The sequence below is a fragment of the Antechinus flavipes genome, chromosome 3 (assembly GCF_016432865.1).
Source record: "Antechinus flavipes isolate AdamAnt ecotype Samford, QLD, Australia chromosome 3, AdamAnt_v2, whole genome shotgun sequence".
Taxonomy (NCBI): domain Eukaryota; kingdom Metazoa; phylum Chordata; class Mammalia; order Dasyuromorphia; family Dasyuridae; genus Antechinus; species Antechinus flavipes.
The window spans coordinates 60,355,832-60,376,583 of NC_067400.1; the positions used below are offsets into that span (position 1 = coordinate 60,355,832).

Here is a 20,752-nt window from a genome sequence, read left to right on the forward strand (position 1 = left end):
TACTAAAATTCATTATATATATACAGAGAGAGAGAGAGAGAGAGAAAGAGAGAGAGAGAGAGAGAAGAGAGAGAGAGAGAGAGAGAAGAGAGAGAGAGAGAGAGAGAGAGAGAGAAGGGGAATGACTGGTTTGCCATTCTGTGTAATTGAATTTTTTCCTTCTTAACATAAGGATTGGACAACTGATATAGTTTACATATGAGATTATATTGAATCTAATTGTGTCTCAGCAGTCTGATTAGTTAACCTTGCTCAAAGTTTCTGCGTTATAGCAATAGAGATAAACTTTGCCCCTCCTCCCTTGCCTTTGATTTATCTGAAAAATAGTTTTGCTTTACTTCATTGTAATGTGGTGGAGAGAGATAGCATGCTTTATTAGTTCAAGTAGTTTAAATTTTATGGAATAGAAATGAAAGAAAATTACCTGGCTCCTTACCTGTAGCTAAAATGAGATTTTAGTTGTGACTTTATGTTTTTGTTTACTTGTGAATACTTCACATTGAGGAGATTATTGTAAATCAAGTTCTTCACAAATATTGTATTTAATTTTCATTTAGTGATATATGGCACTTGTGATTCCATAAAATGGGAAGTATTGGTATTCTGTTCTTATCTCTGGAGTTTTCTAAAGAGGTAACATTTCCCAGCTGGGAAGCTATACACACCATCCCTACTGCTGACTTTTAAAGAGAATCCTCTATCCCTTCTGATAATTTTCGGTTTTGTTGCAATGAGAAAAATGGGGGAAGGAATGAGAGTGAAGTCATGTGAGACTGCCAAAATAAGCAATTGATTCAGTCAAATTTCCAATGGAAAACTCAGACAAACAAGTTGGTGTCTTACAAAAAATGCAGATATTTGAGGAAATTGTTCATTTTTGTTAGAATATTTTAGTATCGTATAGCCACAACTCCAAGCTAAGTTAGGTACTTGGAAGAAAATTCTCTTTTTGATCATGAAGGTTATATTTATTATATAAGGATTCCTTTGATATCCTGAGATATTTAGTGACGATTCAGGTAGTCCTTCCTTTCAAAGGGAAGAAAAGACTTTGTTAGAGCAGAATGAAAAAAGTCGACCTTCGTACTATGACATCATGATTCATGCCAACAAGAATTTATTAGGTATCTATTATAATTGAGGCATTGTGTTAGAGGTTGGGACTATGAAGGGTTAATTAAGACTCAGGTCTTCACCTGATCTAGGAGGATGTTATACCTAAACAAATAGCTGTTCTATAAAATGAGACCTGATAAATTGTTACTCAAAGTTGTATGACTTCTGGTACTCATTTATCTGTGATTTATCTCACAGATAAATGCTCTAAAATGCGTGCTCTAAAAACTATATGACAACCTATTTTTACATTTAATCTGAATTATTAACATTTTTCCTCATCATTTTCTTAAGTCTAGACAATCAATGAAACAAACCAAGCTTGGTTTTGAAGCATTTACTACAAATGAAGTTTAAATGCTCACATGGAAAATTTAATAATATATGAGCTGAATAATAATAACTGGATAATAATAATAACAACTAGTATTTTTATAAGATTTATAAAATACTTTATATCTATTGGCTCATTTGATTCTCACAAATACTTTGATCCTATTATTATCCTTAATCTATTGATAAGGAAGTTGAGGAAATTGAGTCTATGAGAGAAGTTAATTGATTTTATTCAGGGTCAGACAACAATTAAATGTGTGAAGAATTTGACTCCAGCTATTACTGTTTCTAAGGTCAATCTCTCTACTACCTTGGTTTTCTTTTTTTTTTTTTTTAAGTTGAATTTAGGCTATCAAAAACAAAACTTCACTAAGACCTTTGGGATATCAAAAAATTATGAACTTTAAGGGATAATAATTGCCATAAGTGGAGAAATGGGAAAAGTGCCTCTTATTCCTGAGAGGAGAGGAAGAATCCTCCTCCTGAGTTCAAAACTGTTCTCTGACATTTACGAGCTGTGTGACTCTGGGCAAGTCATTTAACTCGATGTGCCTCAGTTTTCTCATTTGTAAAATGAGCTAGAGAAAGGAATAGCAAACCACTCTTGTGTCTTTGCCAAGGAAATCCCAAATGAGATCATGGATTGAGACATGATTGAAATGACTGAACAACAAGATTTAAGATGTTTTTGTAAGGAAAGTACATTGTTACTCTAACAATGCCATCTAAATATAATGATCATTGTCATCATTATTAGGGAAATTGTTTTTAGTTTTAAAGTTTAAAAAATTAAAGTTTAATTATTTTTATTAAACCCATTGCCTATTTCTCATTATTTTAATTCTTTTAAAAATTTACTGATAGCTGTAAATGGTCCATTGTCTTTTTAAAAAGCTAGTATTAAATATATCTAGAAAAAGACTCATTCTTAAGGAAACTACTTATATAAGCCTATATTTGTCTTCAGATTCTATTATTTTTCTTTAGTTATGATAAATATAATTAATTCTCACTTCATTTTTCAATGTTTGAGTGAAAAGCACAAAATAGGGACAAAGAAGTAATCTAGAACATGAACCACAAAAGTATATGAGATCAAGATAGTATATTTTACAAACTATAGATACAACCTTTAGATATTTTACTAAGTGATTTTCTAATTCTCTAATGAAAAATTACAGATTATTTACATTTTATCTACAGACAATCCATATTAACCTGTGACAGTTCTCTACACTGATGAAATCCTAGTATTCGACAAGCAAAGAGTAATTTACTCTGATACTAGATAACTAAGTCTGTGCTCTTAAGATGAAGTCATTGTCCTTCAGACCTCGTGGGATCCACCTTTGGGGATCTAACTTGTCAGAGTTGGGATAGAGGGGATTTTCCTTCAGGTGTTGGTAGGAAATGATCCCTGAAAGTTCCAGCTTTGAGATGTTTTATAATAGCTTTGTTTTTAACATCACTTCTAGCTTTTACCATAGTTCTAAAGGGCTTTAGAAATGTTAGCCATTCTTTATGTGATTTGCGTAGTCAATATATAAAATCTCATTATAAGTTTTAAAAATAAATGGCAAAGAGATATTACCCCCTAATCTTATTCTTCATACCTTAATTTGATGTTTAAGAAAGCAGTGTTACCTTCTTAAATATAAGTCATTTTTGAAGTTCGTGTTTGGTTCATTGACTGATTTTCCCAGTAGAGGAATCTGTGGAACATTGACTAGTCCCAGGCTCTGTATTGAGATCCCAAGGATGCCAGAAGACTTGAGATTTTGTAGCATAAAAAAACAAAACAAAAAACAATTTTTTTTTGAATAGGGAAGTTGGAGAGAGTCCTCTCTCTCTTGGTTACCTTTAAATAACAACAGCAATGTTGACTACCACAATGACAATGCCAGATGAGAGTATGGCCAGAATGCTGGAGGCCTCCTTCTGTAAATAATAGAGAGGTGAGGGAGGTTATTTCAGGCAAAAATCAAGGATTTATGTCAGTGCTAATGTGTTGATTCATCTCATTAACACACAAATACATATAGGAGATCTTACGTTTAGAATTACTGTATTCCTCATCCCAAATTAGAGTTTAATTATAAATGACTCCCATTGGATTGTTCACATCTGAGTATTCTAAGTCACTCCCCACATTTATTGGACTAATCTTCTTCCCTTAGGGAGCCCAGGGGACATGCTTCCCTCCCTTTCCTTATAGCCTCTTCTCCCTTCTAGTCCACAACAACTCTCCTTCAGGCCAAACTCTTCCTTTCTTGCAGAGTGACAATTAGCTAATCTGATAAATTTAATGCACTAATGAGAGTTTGTTACCCTTGATCCTATTTTTTTATGCCAAATGTTCAAAATAAAATTTTCTGCAACTGTAAAATATGATTTTAATTTTAAATTTTAAATAATAAAATGTAGCAATAAATGATCATTATCATTAAATCAATAGTTTTTTTATTATTTTGTGTAAGTAAAATAAGAAAGTATATATAATGACATCAGAAGATTGATGGAAAATATATAAGTATACAGATATATGTATGCATGGGTGTGTGGTTAGAATTATACATCAAGGTCTACTGGAGTCTGCTTTTTCATGCCATGGTGAAGGAATTTGAAAAAGAAAATTCTTTAATCTCCAAAAATTATTTCTAATCTTTAATGATGTCTCTATATAGTATAAATTTATATTTATGATTATTTATTAATATAATAAATACATTTGTAAGATTATAATGTCAAGAATAATAATGACACACATGGCATGGAAAATAATGGAATTTTTCAAAAAGTTGTAGCTATTTTTCCCTTTCCCTTAGAAAGTTTTCAGCTCTTCAGCTAAATTCTCATATTCTTTTTCTTTTCTTTTCTTTCTTTTTAAAAATTGCTTCCTAGCTTCAGCACCTCAATCTGATGAGGGCTCAGATATTGATTCGGAGCCAGACTTACCACTAAAGAGGAAGCAGCGTCGCAGCAGGACGACCTTCACTGCAGAGCAGCTGGAAGAACTGGAAAGGGCTTTTGAAAGAACCCACTATCCTGACATTTATACCCGAGAAGAACTCGCCCAAAGGGCTAAGCTCACGGAAGCCCGAGTTCAGGTACCAATAGCAGAAGATATCTCTTAGAGCCATGATTCTGATTTGTGTTCTTAGGGCTGACTGGGACCATGGTGATAATTAGGGTGATCTAACCAGGACTTTGTCCAGGGTAGCATAATTTATAGGGCACTGATAGCATGTACATTATCTCAGTATAGAAACACTTGAATTTAGCACCTAGTTAGCAACATTTATTTATCTATTAATTAATTCATTTATTCATTCATCTAACCTTCTATTTGCTTATCTATCCATTGAGGAACATCTTGGTTTATTGGACAATTGGTATATATTGTTTAAGGAATTGATATTTTTAGAAGATTGAACCTTTGTTTCCTCTTTCACCTACCTTATCATCCATCCATCCTTTTATCTCTCTCTCTCTCTCTCTCTCTCTCTCTCTCTCTCTCTCTCTCTCTCTCTCTCTCTCTCTATTGTTTTACTGAACCTGTGATTGGTTGATGTAGGGAATTCTTGTTAAGAAAATTCCTTTTACAATCTATTTCATCAACTGCTCAGCCAATTATTGCCTTAGGGTAGGATTTTTAAACTTAGATCTATGAAGTTTTTTTTAAAAATATTTTTGATAATTATATTTTATATGGTTGATTTCCTTTGCAAACTTATGTATTTTATTTTCTACATTTGAAAACATTCTGAAGTGTCCATAGACTTCGCTAGATTACCAAACGTGTCCTTGACACAAACATGGTTTAAGAAACCTTATAGTTAAAGGAGACAGAGGTTAAGTGATGGGCCAAAGAACACTTTTTTTTTATTAGTGGTAGAAAACTTCTAACTCTGATATCAGCCCCCCATTTATTATCTTACACTGAGATGCATTTAATAAGAATAATTAGTTAATCCAGGAAGCTCGCAGAAGGTTCACTTTCTATCTTGAGGCTTTCCTCTTTCCTACTGGATAGCAACCTCCTCAGAAACTGCTTTGGGATGTATCAGGGTCCCTGTCTCCCCTCAATGGGAGATTGTTCTCCTCTATTCTAGCAGCTGAATCAGACTTACAGAATGGATTGAGGGTACATTTGGTGGGCTAATAGCTCTTGGAGCCAAAATCACTAGTTATGGCTCTGATTAGGTTCATTAATTCAACAAATATTTGTTTCATGCTTACTAAGTGCAGGACCCTGCAATCTTGTGAAAAGCATAAAAAAAAAAAACTCTAGAAAAGTCCTTAGAGATCATCCCATAAAATTTTCACAATTCATAAAGAAGGAAACAAAGGCTTGAATAGTTTACTTTAAAGGCTGTTTAGTTAGAGAGAGGCCTGAAAACTTGTAGCTTGATATATTCATTAAAAAACCCATCCAAACTATTTAGAGAACCCCAAAGAAGCTAAAAAAAGTTTGTTGTAAAGTCTTATTTATAGATTTTAAAATATAGTATACGACAGTTTTAAAATGTAGTATTGTAGGAATGGGACAACATGGATGACTAGGTTTAGTCTTAGATTGTTATTGCTAGGAAAATATTCTTCTATTCCGGGTAAGATTTCAATTTATTTAGTTCATCTGTTGGAAGTAATTTTGCCATTTATTTATTTATTTTAAAAAATTCTTTTAAAAATATATCTAAAATGCAGCTGGCATTGGTTTGTCCATCATTCCAACATTGGAAATTTTTCTTTGCTGTCACTGTACATTAAAGTAATAATTGATACTCAAGATGAGCAATTAAGGAATATTTATTTAATGTCTACTGTGTCCAGGGTACTGGTTAAGCACTGAAATGACTCCTTGGAGGACACGTAGCATGCAGAAATAGACTGTGAATGATCTAAAAAAGTATAACCAGGCAAAAGCACAGAACTTGGCAACAGGAAATCTGATTTTCAGCTCCAGGTCTGTCACTGACTTCCTGGGTGACTTTGAGCAAGTTATCATTTCCCAAACCCAGAAAATTATGTTTAGGTTTTGGTTTTCTTCTATGAAATATGGGGAGATTTTCAATGACTGATAAGCAAATATTCTATTTCTTTGATAACCAAACTATTTTAATGCTTCCTATAGTGTTTTGGACACAGGGGAAAAACCTCTAGAGAAGGTATAACTTTAGAGAAAAATTTTATTATCAGTGGTGAGATAGTGGACTGCTTTTGGGACAGTAGGGTAGAATTTAGCGAAACACATTTTCTAGGGTATTGAGTTTTTCTTTACTTGGAAATGCACATTTTATATAGATGCTAAAGAGTTCACAATCAGAGAAAAGGCTAGGACAGCCATTTGGGCCATTCTCTTTTCCTGTAGCCTGCCTTGTCTCAGTACTAGGAAAGATACTCTAACCTAGCAAAGGAAGGTAGTTCCCTCAGAGCAGCAGAATCCCTTTGGATTCTGATCAGATTCTAATTTCTTCTTGGTTGCTTATTCAGAGATCATTCTATTCCTCTTGGCTCATCATAGGATTGACAGGATTCGACAGATATTTTATGAGAAATTAATGTGCTTAGTTTATTAACTTGTATTAATGGTTATTACTATTCTAACATTCATTAAGTCTGTGTGAATAGAATGTTGGGTTTAAAATTAAAAAGCCCTGAACTCAGATCCTGCCTTTTGCCTTCACTTACCAGGAGACCCTGGGTAAGTCATTTAGCCTCATTTTGTAATCAGACAACTCCCTGACACTTTATTTTGTCGTGGAAAGCTTATTCTGAGTTGGAAAAGGGAATGTTATGCTAGAATTTCCCTACATGAAACCAGAGATCTTTGAAATTCTTGCATCTAAGAAGTACTTTGAAAGGTGTGGAGTATATATAGTAGCTCCGATAAGAGTTCTGCACTGGAACTATAATCCTGTATAAAGCAATATTATAAAATTAATTTTTTTTAAAGCTGAGGGTTAAGTGAACTTGCTCAAGATCATACAACTAGGAAATATTAAGTAAATCTGTAATTTATGTAATTACATATGTAATTAATTAAGTAAATTAAGTAGGAAGTAAATCTGAGGACAGATTTGAACTCAGGTCCTCCTGACTTGAGGGCTGGTGCTCTAACCACTGCACTATCTAACTGCTCCCACAAAGCTAACTTTTATTAAATACCATCTGCATACAGGACATTGTGTTAGTTCTGGAGGAGGAAGATACAAAATTTAAATGAGACATGAAATTTGTGCTTAAGAAGCTTGCTTTCTTTGAGGGAATGAGACTAACACAAATTGCTATAATACAATATTTCCTAAGTGCATGAGTTTTTTTTTTAAATAAATATTCAGTTCATGGTTTTTGAACTGATTTGAATTTTTGAAAACTCATGCATTTTTGAGGAGAAAGTGACAGAATTTTCTATCTAGCACTAAAAGCGAATTTGAAGAATAAATTATTAGTTTCCCAGCACAGCAGACATTTTCAAGTGTGGACACTATAATTTGGCTGTTTGTGTTTCCAAACACTCAGAATGCTGTTCCTCATTTCCTAATCATGAAATGATCTAGTCTTAAAAATGAATAAAAATCAGTCGAGATAAATCTCTCTTCATAAAGCGGCATATCTCTCTAAAGTCAATTAAACAAATAATAAAACCTCTAAAAATCCATAACTAAAGAGAGTGAATGGAGAAACAGAGTATTTTACAGATAACATTTATTTTCCTGTATTGAAAATGGAGCTGCATTACAGAATAAATTTCAAAACCATAAAATGAGGTTGGATAGTGCCATATAAAACTCTTTCTGCTCAGCAGATATTAAAAAAATACAAATTCTAGCTAATTAGATCAAACCAACAAGTTTTCTCCCTACTTGTTCATATTTTTCCATATCAGTGACCTACAATTGGCCAAAAAAGCAGAACCCCTCATTAACATAACAGCTGTCTTACTGTGGCTTTAACCCGGTGACTTTTTACATTCCTTACGGCTTCCTCAGTTCCCTTGGGACACATCGCGCCTCACACCATGGCTATGATCTACGGCCTAACAAATTCCCCACAACATATAGCATATGGATCTTTTGCTCAACCCAGCATGGAAGAAAAGATAGTAGTCAATTGGTGATAAAAATTCAAGAACAAAAGCCTTTTTTTTTTTTTCTTTTTTGGATAAAAATGATCTGGAAAAGAGGGAGCTAAACATGGCTCTGTTTTTTTTTAGTAACACTCAAGTAGGGATTATTTCAGTTTTTGATGGTTGAAAAATAAAATAAAAACAAGGAAAGAAACACACGATCCCTCTGACTCCAACTTGAATTACCCCCCCTTTTTTTTTGTCAAGTATGATATCTGAGGAAATGTGTTTCTAACAGTATTGTGGACACATATACACACATGTATCTATAGATATTATATATATATATACATATAAAATAAAATGACATGTAAATAATTTTATGACATAAATGTCAGCTTTTCATCTTCTTTACTATAGCAGAAGATAAATCTTTAATATTTTTAGTTCAGTGTTTTTTTTTTTTAAATAAATATTCAGTTCATGGTTTTTGAACTGATTTGAATTTTTGAAAACTCATGCATTTTTGAGGAGAAAGTGACAGAATTTTCTATCTAGCACTAAAAGCGAATTTGAAGAATAAATTATTAGTTTCCCAGCACAGCAGACATTTTCAAGTGTGGACACTATAATTTGGCTGCTTGTGTTTCCAAACACTCAGAATGCTGTTCCTCATTTCCTAATCATGAAATGATCTAGTCTTAAAAATGAATAAAAATCAGTCGAGATAAATCTCTCTTCATAAAGCGGCATATCTCTCTAAAGTCAATTAAACAAATAATAAAACCTCTAAAAATCCATAACTAAAGAGAGTGAATGGAGTCACAGAGTATTTTACAGATAACATTTATTTTCCTGTATTGAAAATGGAGCTGCATTACAGAATAAATTTCAAAATCATAAAATGAGGTTGGATAGTGCCATATAAAACTCTTTCTGCTCAGCAGATATTAAAAAAATACAAATTCTAGCTAATTAGATCAAACCAACAAGTTTTCTCCCTACTTGTTCATATTTTTCCATATCAGTGACCTACAGTTGGCCAAAAAAGCAGAACCCCTCATTAACATAACAGCTGTCTTACTGTGGCTTTAACCCGGTGACTTTTTACATTCCTTACGGCTTCCTCAGTTCCCTTGGGACACATCGCGCCTCACACCATGGCTATGATCTACGGCCTAACAAATTCCCCACAACATATAGCATATGGATCTTTTGCTCAACCCAGCATGGAAGAAAAGATAGTAGTCAATTGGTGATAAAAATTCAAGAACAAAAGCCTTTTTTTTTTCTTTTTTGGATAAAAATGATCTGGAAAAGAGGGAGCTAAACATGGCTCTGTTTTTTTTAGTAACACTCAAGTAGGGATTATTTCAGTTTTTGATGGTTGAAAAATAAAATAAAAACAAGGAAAGAAACACACAATCCCTCTGACTCCAACTTGAATTACCCCCCCACCACCACCTTTTTTTGTCAAATATGATATCTGAGGAAATGTGTTTCTAACAGTATTGTGGACACATATACACACATGTATCTATAGATATTATATATATATATATATATATATATACACATATAAAATAAAATGACATGTAAATAATTTTATGACATAAATGTCAGCTTTTCATCTTCTTTACTATAGCAGAAGATAAATCTTTAATATTTTTAGTTCAGTGTTTTTTTTTTTTAATTCTATCTTCACATGGAAAGATTGGTTGAATTTACACTGCTAAATTATGAATCTTAATTAAAAAAAAAAAGTAAAAACAAACAAACAAAAAAAGTGTTGTCTCCAGAGATTGTTTGTTCAATTTATCTGGCTCCTCCTCCAAAGAGAAGTGAGTTGGCAAATGACAAAAACATCTATAGGAATTGAAACTCTACTTTCCCTTTTGTAATGTATCAAATTATGTAATCCTATAGCATAGCTTGGTAGGGGGCAATAGAAAGAGAATTCTTTGCCTTTCTGGTGATCAGCTGATAGTATGAACCATGGGGATTTATAGTTCTTGTAATTTTATCTTGGCTTAAGTTATTGTAGCTGTTACTATGCAAATAATCTCAGGTAATAAAGTTTTAGTGGGAAAGAATGACTCTCACCAGATTTTATGATGTGCAAAATACTTATTTCTTGCATGCTTTCATGAGAGTGTTTTGTTTCGTATAATATTTCCTTAAACTAGGCAAATATGACCATTCTGTTTTTATAGAGGGAAAGCTAGAACAAAGAAAGGAAAATTCACAGGATGCAGTGAGAAATCAATCTCCTGGACTAGAAGAGAGGAAAGCTGGTTTTTCATCCAGGTTCTATCATTAAGAGGCTATGTGACCTTCAGGACATGACTTCATCTGTCTCAGGCTAGACTAGGTGCTCTCTCTAAGGTTCCTTTCACTTCTAGCATTCAATGTTTCCAGAAGCTATTCATTGGTTGTTCAAGGTTTCAGACCAGGTCTGGAACTCAGACTAGTTTGGAATAAATACGTGGGATTGGAACAGAATGTGGCCAGATCTGATTGCTCCCTTTTAAGTTCATATATTCCACAAAGGCAGCTGGAGGGACAGTGAATGGAGTACTGGTCTTAGACTCAGAAGCCTCAAGTCGAAATCCAGGCTCAAACAGTTAGTAGTTGAGCAAGTCATTCAGCCTGTTTCCTCATCTTTAAAATGAGGACAATGGTAGCTTCTATCCTTTTAGGTTGTTATGAGGATAAATAAAACAAGATAATAGTAAAAGCAATAGTAGGATTTCTTAATAGATTGCATTTTCGTGTGAAATCTTTTTTAAAAAAATTATTATACCATCTTTTGGATATGTTTGTTTTATTCTATAAATTAAAACTAAATTTTAAAAATTAAACAAGATAATAATTGTAAAAAGGGATAGTAGGAGGTACATAATAAATTTGCATTTTCCTTTGCGATTTAAAAAAAATCATTATACTATCTTTTGGGTTTGTTTGTTTTATTCTACAAATTAAAAATAAATTAAAAAATAAAATAAATCACTTAGCGAACATTAAGTTCCATAGAAATGCTAGCAATATTTGTTATTTCTCCTCTGGCTGTCCTTTTGGCTGTACACATATGGGAGAGGTGAACATGATGACATGACCACCATTACTTTCTTTCTTCTCTCCACTTTTTATATGATGGTGATGAGTAAATAGGGGCAGTGTCAGAAGGGCTGTTTGGAAACCAGAGCAGATGTGCAAAAGAAGTGATATGTCTTGAGAGCTATTACATTAACATAAGAGCCCATCCTGAGCTTGTGCTAATTTGCAAGGACCACAGAAGATATGATGTTCTTCACACCTTGATGTTATTCACTTAATGGTTTTTAATGAAGAACAGTAATTTGTTAGTTTATATAAATTTAAGACAGCAAGTGAGAATAATGTCCAACATGGTTAGCCATTGATGGATCCTGCCTGTCTCTGTTGAAAATGCAAGAAGCATGATATTTTAATGTAGATTCTAGAATGTTAAAGCTAGGGAACATCTCTTCCAAGTCCCTTATTTTTCAGAGGAAGGAACTGAAGCTTAGAGAGTTAACAGTGACCTAAGACCATTCTGTTTTTTAGCAAAGGGAAAGTGATGAAGTAGAAGTAGCACAAACTTAGAGTTAAGTGGATTCAAATTAGAGTTAAGTGGGTTCAAAGCCAGTTTTATGACTTACTAGCTATGTAACCTTTCTCTCTGATTTTGATTCCAAAACTATATAGGAGAAGTTATAATAATAAGGTTTGACACAGAAATTCTTAAATTGGAATCCCTGACCTTGTGATAATTTTAGTATTTTGATAATTGTATTTCAATGTAATTGATTTTCTCTGTAATTCTACAAATGCTATTTTATGCAATGAATAATATTATATGAAAGGTAGTCCATATGTCCAGGACACACACACACACACACACACACACACAATTAAGAACTTGTAGACTGCAAGAATGAGGCAGTGGATACACAGTCATGGGGGATAGTGTGAGCAGATCCATGGAAATGTAATGCTAAGTTTAAGAAGTAGTAAATTAGTGTGGTTATAATACAGTGTTGTGAAGATTATTAAAAATTAAATAATCTAGAAAAGTAGCATGTGACAAGAATTATGGAGGTTTAAAAATTTATATATACCTCTAGGCAGAATCCTTCTAAGGGTCCCTCTTAAATTTCAGAATTTTGTATAAGGCTTATTTAAAATAATTGCACAAAGAAACTATCTTTTCATTTCTAAGACAATTGGATTCTCTTTTTCTTCTGTCTCCTCATAGTCATAAAATCATTTAAAAAGAGGCTTCATAAGTATATTGCCTCCCTCATTTTAAATACTTGACTCCCTCTCTGTGAGGAATAATATAATGTCCTACAGTTTGAATGGAAAGCAACACTGTTCCTTGTTTTGTGTTGTTTTGTGTTTTCTTGAAATTTTCATGGTTAATCCAGAACTGCATATAGAAAGGCCATAGAAATTCACAGGCAGACCAATAAGACCTGAAGTCTGGTGGCAAAGCATAGCTAATGGGGTAGCCTTTGAAAACAATGGCATCTGAGGCACAAGAGCAGTCTGAAGCTCTGGACATATGGCCTATGTACCCATCTACAATGTTGAGTCATTAGATAGCAAGGTTTTAATATTTTTGTTACCTACGTTATTCAGTGTTATATATAAAGATATATAATATATATATGTACATACTCTATGTATATATAAATGTGTATAATAATGTATGAAGATCTATGATATATTTGTACACAATTATATATGAATGTGTATATGTATCTATGCATATATAAATGCATATACTTTGAGTAAATGCACATACGTCATATATAATCTATATCTGTATCTATGTATCTAAATCTATATTGCTCTATCTGTGGAGAGACATATAATAAAAATTTAATTTTTAAATGTAGAGAAGAATGGTGATGGTGAGAGGGAACAGGTTGCTGTTGTCCCTATTCCTGCTTACTCATTCTGACCTCCCCAAAGCTAATACAGAACCCATGAGAATTCTGAAGTCCTTTCTCTTACCCTGAAACTTGCTTCTTACTCTCTCCATCCCTCTCCCTCCCACTCTTCCTACCCTACATCAAATCTCAGAGAAAACAGAAGGCTGAATGCTCTTGCTTCTCTCTCCCTTGTCAATAAGGGGGTCTTTAATCTATTTTTAGCATGAAAAAAATTATTAAGAATGTACTATTATATCATCAGTGAAACCCTTAAATTTTAAATTAAATCCATAGGTCTGGTTTAGCAACCGCCGGGCAAGATGGAGGAAGCAAGCTGGGGCCAATCAACTGATGGCTTTCAACCATCTCATTCCGGGAGGATTCCCTCCTACTGCTATGCCCACTCTTCCAACATACCAGCTGTCGGAGACCTCCTATCAGCCTACATCGATCCCACAAGGTATGTTGGAAAGGAGCAAAAGAGAAAATAGAATTTCTTTATTCAGATTATGTATATATGCATGTATATGTATGCACACACATATACACTATATATATTTATATACTATGTACATACTATGTGTGTATATATCTATCTATCTATCTATCTATATATATCCATATGTTGTTGAATTATTTCAGTTATTTGTGTGTGACCTCATGTGGGGTTTTCTTGGTTGCCATTTCTTTCTCCAGCTCATTTTATAATATCATCTATATTCCTCCTCCTATTTAGGCACTGGAAGAATAAGCAAATTCATAGTTTAGCCATATTTTATCATGTTTTTGTTGTCTGTAATTATGTTTCAAGACCATTGTATACAATGTACAAAGTTGCCATGACTGACCTGTGATATGTAGACATCTTAGTAGTAACATCATTCTGCTTGGATCTTCACAATCATGTCCCTAGTGAATTTAAATGGAGAGCCATCTGAATTCAGTGATCTGCCAGCTGTCCTATACTAACATCTCTCAGATGGTCCCTGGACCCCAGCCCTGTTTGCCCTTAGTGTTCAATTAATCATTACTTTTCACTGAGGCTGATCACAGGACTCTGGTCATACCAACAGTTCAAGGATAAAGGGTCAATAACTGTACCATTCACAAACAGGAAACTTTAATTGTCTCTCTTAGCTGCCAATATTACAAAGGAAAACAGAAAAAAAAATCTATCCATTAGATTTTAAAAACTTTTAGCCCAACTGCAAATTCACAGTCATAATTCCATTGGTTATGGAATTAATATTACTCCAGGCTTCTGAAAAAGGGAGATCTTGGGAATTTGGATCCTGAATGCCAAGGGTCCAGTTATAATTGCCCCTACCAATCAATTCTGTACACTACGGTTCAATACTTTCATGTTGCTTGGTTCTTCTGGGAAGATCATTTCTACCTTGTCCAGCTTATGACAATAGTTTTTTTTTTAAATTTTTAAAAGCAAAGTCCAAACAGGTTGACCACCAGGTACATGCAGCTAGAAATTAGGGGATCCGAGGAAAATAAAATTAACTTCTAGCCGCCTCCTAACATGTCACTGAATTCTTTGCTTATTGTCTTCTAGTCAGTGACCCCATTTTCTCCACTTGATCCTGTTCTCTTTCTACATTCCATATTAGACAGATTGAAAAATCCCATTGATGAATTTGGTTAGGTATTTGGAGAGAGCAGCATCAGTAGAATCCTGATTCTGGCCATTATTAATTGCTATGTAATTAGGCAAGTCTTTTCTCAGTTGCAGTTTTCATATCTGTAAAACAGAAATACTTATACTACCTACCTTACAGGATTTTAAGGCAAATGCTTTGTAAACCTTTCTTTACTATGTAATAATCATCATAATCTAAATAGTTAACAATCACATAGCACTTTAAGGCTTGCAAAATTCTTTACAAATATCTCATTTTATTTTCACACAACCTTAGGAGATGGTTATTATTATCATCCCTGTTTTACATATAAGGTTTGTAAACCTTTTTTTACTATGTATCTAAATAGTTAACAATTACATAGCACTTTAAAGCTTACAAAATACTTTACAAAATATCTCATTATACTTTCACAAGAATTTTAGGAGATGGTTGTTATTATTATCCCTATTTTACAGATAAGGAAACTGAGGCAGACAGCTGTCAAGTCAAATCCCTAGGGACACACAGCTAGTAAGTCTTTGAGACTGGATTTGAATTCAGATACTTCTGACTTCATCCCTAGCCCTCTCTCTACTGTACCTCCTAGCTACCTAAATATGAGCAGTAACTAACTGTTTGCAGCCCAGTTTTATTTTAGTCTCATGTCATATATTTGAAGTTTTATAATCTTAATTTTTACTGTCTAGGAATGAATTTTCCATTTAAATCATTATTGCTATGGAAATAACCTTTCCCTAACACAATTATCTTACAAAAAACATTTTTTTTGGGGAAGGCAGAAGTAAAGGAAGGAATGATTAATATAGACAGGGTGTATCTGTATTTTAATATATGTTGACAACATGCTGTAGTATAACAGTTCTCTAGCAGTTTCTTAGAAATCAATAAGCTTTCATGAATGTGAATGAGATTTATCCATTGCCATTGCATTTATATCCAAGCTTGCAATCATAAAGGAATGACACCAGGTAATTTTTGTTACAAAACAATATTTGCTAACTTATTGATAGAGAATGTTAACTATAAACACAGAATTATTTTGAAACTTAAAATGACATTGTGAGATTAGACAAAACTTTTTTGTGGTATTTTAAACCATCCTTTGATTGATAATGAAGTGGTCCCTTAAAATATATTGATCAGAGATCTAAAATTTCCTGTGCTTATATTTATATATATAAATACTTGTATATATGTATCTATACTTGAATATATGTATATACATAGACTTAAATATATGTATATACATGCACATATATACTTATATATGTATATATACTTATTATAGGTATGTGTGTATATAGATATATACACTGTATATATATACCCGTATATATGTATGTATACTTGAATATATGTATATACATATAATTGTATATATGTACATATACTTATTATAGGTATGTGTGTATATAGATATATACACTGTATATATATACCCTTATATATGTATGTATACTTGAATATATGTATATACATATAATTGTATATATGTACATATACATGCACATATATATTTCCATATATGTATATATACTTATATATAGGTATGTGTATACACACACACATTGTATATATATACCTCTGTGTACATATATACATATATATTTGTATATATGTGTATATATACTTGTATATATGTTTATATATATTTGTATATATGTATATATACTTGTATATGTTTATATATATTTGTATATCTGTGTATATATACTTGTATATGTTTATATATATTTGTATATATGTGCATATATACTTGTATATATGTTTATATATATTTGAATATATGTGTATAAATATATATATAAATACTCAGTTGATAATTCAGGCAGGAAATAATAGCATCACTATATAGAATGTTCAGCTCTTGGCAGAGAGAAGAATATGTTTATGTGAAGAAATAAGCGTCAGTAATTCCAGGTTGGTATGACTTGTGCTAAGCTCCTGTCTCTGTAACACTGGCAGATTAAGAATTGAAGATTCGTTTTGGCCCACTGGGGGCCAGTTAGTTGTGGGACAACGAGCCAAAGTTGCCTTGCTGGAACATAAAAGAATGAATGTCTGCTTAAAACCCTCTCTCTTGCTTTCAGCTGTGTCTGACCCCAGCAGTACGGTCCACAGACCCCAGCCTCTTCCTCCGAGCACCGTGCACCAAAGTACGCTCCCGTCCAATCCAGAGAGCAGCTCTGCATATTGCTTGCCCAGCACCAGACACGGATTTTCCAGCTATACAGACAGCTTTGTGCCTCCATCCGGGCCCTCCAATCCCATGAACCCCGCCATTGGCAATGGCCTTTCACCTCAGGTCAGTCCCGTGTTTCCAGACAGAGGATTTGCTGTATACCAGAACCAAATCGTCTATTCCCCGAGGCACCAGTATAATGAATTGCCAAATTTAAACCATAATGTATTCTTTATACAAGCCACATGATTTTAGTTTGCTAGTTTCCTTTTTTTCCCCCTCTACTGGCTGCATCAAAAGTTGTAGCTTAGTTTTAATTTCAAGTGATTTTTAATGTAATCATCCAGACTCGGTGTTTACATTTAGTTGTCAAGGCATTTGTAATGTGCAGCCTTCTCCACCCCCTCGTCCTGGTCCTTGGTTAGGAAACTTCCCAAACACTGGCATCTTCTATGAAATTGGGTCAGCTGATAGGGTTTCCAGAAAAAAGGGCCCTTTAAGAAAATACCAGAGCTTTGACCAAATAACTGGAGGAGAAACAAACAAGTCATGTGGAGAGAGCCCCAGGTGATGTCCACTGTACTCTGGAATAAATGAGTTAGAAATGCACAAATTAGGAGAAGAGCCCCTCTTTGGAAATAGACAAATATTTGAATGTCATAATTGTTTTTCTAATTTGCATTGGACTCTGAGCTTTCCTTGGGAAATCGTGTTAATAAATTGCCTTGATAATGGCATGTCAGGAGGTTGGTTAAATTTCCTACATGTGGCATCTGTCTGAAGTTGACATTATTAGTAGTTGTTGAAATACACAGCCTTGATTTTATTAGCTTGAGCTTAGCCCAGGTGTGGGCAAGAGCTGTCCATGGAACTTGGAGAAATGTCACCGATGGGGTTGCAATCTATAATTACAATCAGGAATCTCTTCAGGGCTGAGAGGGAGAGTTTTAACAGCTTTATCTTTTCTCAACCTTTTTTCCTCTCAGTGGTGAGAAAAACAGAGAGAGGCACAGAATGACACAAATGAAAAGTGAAAAGACAATTATACTCAATTACACACTAATCACCGACTATCACCACTGTCTGAGCAGGGAGAGGGCATTCTAATAGGCAGAAAATGAGATTTTAATGGCACAAAGGGTGGCCAAAATAACGACTCATATATCTTTGCCTCCTTCCTTCGCTCCGACTTGTGGTTTGCATCTCGGGAGTGGAGTTCCTGGTCTCTGCACAACGGTGATAACTCTGAGCAGCTGAAAAGTTCAAAGACGTTGGGGTTGAAAAGAATGAATAGCAAAGGCAATGAAATAAACATTTCTGCCTAAAGGCAAAAGTTCATAAGCCCTTTTTTGTAACAGTCAATGTAATTAAGTTTCATAGATTCCTATGGCACATAGTGGGATTAAAAAAGAGGGAGAGAGGGAAGGAGAGGAAGAGAGGAAGGGAGATGACTTTAAACCTCACTTGAAAAAGAACAACATGAAAACCAATGAAAGGGCTTCCAACGAGACTTTAATAAGTTTAGTTCCGAAGCCCTGGTATTTCTAAATGCAACTCCTAACAAAAAGCACAGCGGTTCATTCAGAGATTCATCTTCCAATGCCCGGATTCCAAGGGTGGGGTGAGGAAGTACTTCTTCTAGGAATCTCTCGGGCACCCCAAGTTATCTGAGTCAATTTCAGCTCCAGCCATTCTGGATGATAGAAAAGCTTTTTATTGAAACATATCCACTCCCCCCCGCCCCGCTCCGCCCGCCATTTACCCATCCTTTTTAGCTGAATATTGAAATTAAAAAAAAAAAAAAAACTCCAACCTGGAACCCATCCCATAATCTTAAACTAGTGACTACACACACACACACACACACACACACACACACACACACACACATACTCTTTGGCTAAATATTAAAATGAAAATAAACTCCAACCTGGGACTCATCCCATGACCGTAGACCCCTGAGGCCATCAGTACTGGTACTATTGGGAATAACATTGTCACTGTTGTATCAAGAAACTTCATCATCCAAGAAGGAAAAAAAATCATTTCTTCATCAGAAAATTCAAAATTCCATTGTGCAGTTTTACCCCACCATGAGTCATTGAAAGATGGAAGGGATCTGTCTATCCCTATATTTTACAGATGAGGAAATGGAAGATCTGAGAGACTTGCCCAAGCTTACCCAGGGAGTTGGTGGTATAGATCAAGAAACTCAGGTTTCCTGATTCCTAGTACAAGTACTCTTTGAATCAAAACAGATTGTCCCCTTTGCCCATTTCGTAACTATGGATCACAGTATAATTGGGATATTTTGCATTCCTAGCATACATCTCCTACTCAGATTATCACCATTAATAAACAGCTTCTCATTAGTTTTTTCAGTTGCCTAAATGAATTAGAAAAAGAAACCAGATTTTAGGTAGCCTATTCTTATTTCTTCATGTAAATTTGGAGAATTTAAGGCAAAAAGCAATTGAATCAAATCAGTTCACATGAGATAAAGGAATTAAGAGCAGAACTAGGGCTTCTGTAGCTTGTAAGTCTGTCCAACTATAGCCACTGGAATGGGTCACAGTGTTAGAAATAACTTTATTTAGGGCAAAGGGACCCGCTTTTGGCACGCTGGCATCAGTGAGAAGCCAAGCACAGGAGGAAGTCTGTCTACTCCTCATGATACAACTCCATTCATTAGCTGAAAAGGATAGAAGAAAGAAGCTCTACATTGAAGAAAGGCTGATGACACCTTAGCCACCATGGTGGGAGAATAGTTTCATTCATCCTCTCATATAGAGAGAAAGGAATACATTTCATATGAAAAAATAGAATGGGTGGTTCCAAGCCTTATTTTCAATTTCATCTCATAGTGCCAGTTTTTCTAAGATCTGGGTTTAGACAGATTCACATTGTACTTTTGCCAAGCGCTGTTCTCATTTAATTTTATAAACCCCTAAACCAAATTGAAGCTGGTATTTTCTGAGTTGTTATAGTAAATTCATTTGAATTCTGTTTGGTGAGAACTGTTTAATGGGTGAGATATCTTTATGCATTTTTCTTTCACTTCTTTTTCCTTGAATGAGGGAATTTAAAATATTTATGGCACTTCAAATTTGGGAATCATAAGCCATAATGTTGCTGAAAGTATGAATGAAATGAAATGTCTCTGAGACCCAAATAGTGCTACTTTATCCCTTGGGAAGAAATGAACAGATTTCTTAAGAAGAGAATTTTTTTCAACTTGTCTATATGCATCAAGTTGTGGGAAGGGGCATTTGTTTTGCTTTTCGACATCTCATCTTTTTAAAAAAAATTTAAAGAAACTTTTAAAACTAGGAATTAATGAATATGAACAAAATATATTTGAATTTTATTTAAATTCTTCAAAAGTAGCTGCAGAACTACTGTCAAATGTAGTTGGGTTGGGGTTAATTCTTTTTCATTT

General features: G+C 34.0%; 1 protein-coding gene across 1 annotated transcript in view; it reads left to right on the forward strand.

Annotated features, from left to right (window-relative positions):
- PAX3 (paired box 3) overlaps positions 1 to 20,752 on the forward strand; it is a 107,813-nt gene that overhangs the window by 64,982 nt on the left and 22,079 nt on the right. The window contains exons 5-7 of the mRNA XM_051983466.1: positions 4,354 to 4,559; positions 13,774 to 13,939; positions 17,222 to 17,436. Coding sequence (XP_051839426.1) covers positions 4,354 to 4,559; positions 13,774 to 13,939; positions 17,222 to 17,436 — 587 coding nt within the window. The remainder of the gene's footprint in view (positions 1 to 4,353; positions 4,560 to 13,773; positions 13,940 to 17,221; positions 17,437 to 20,752) is intronic.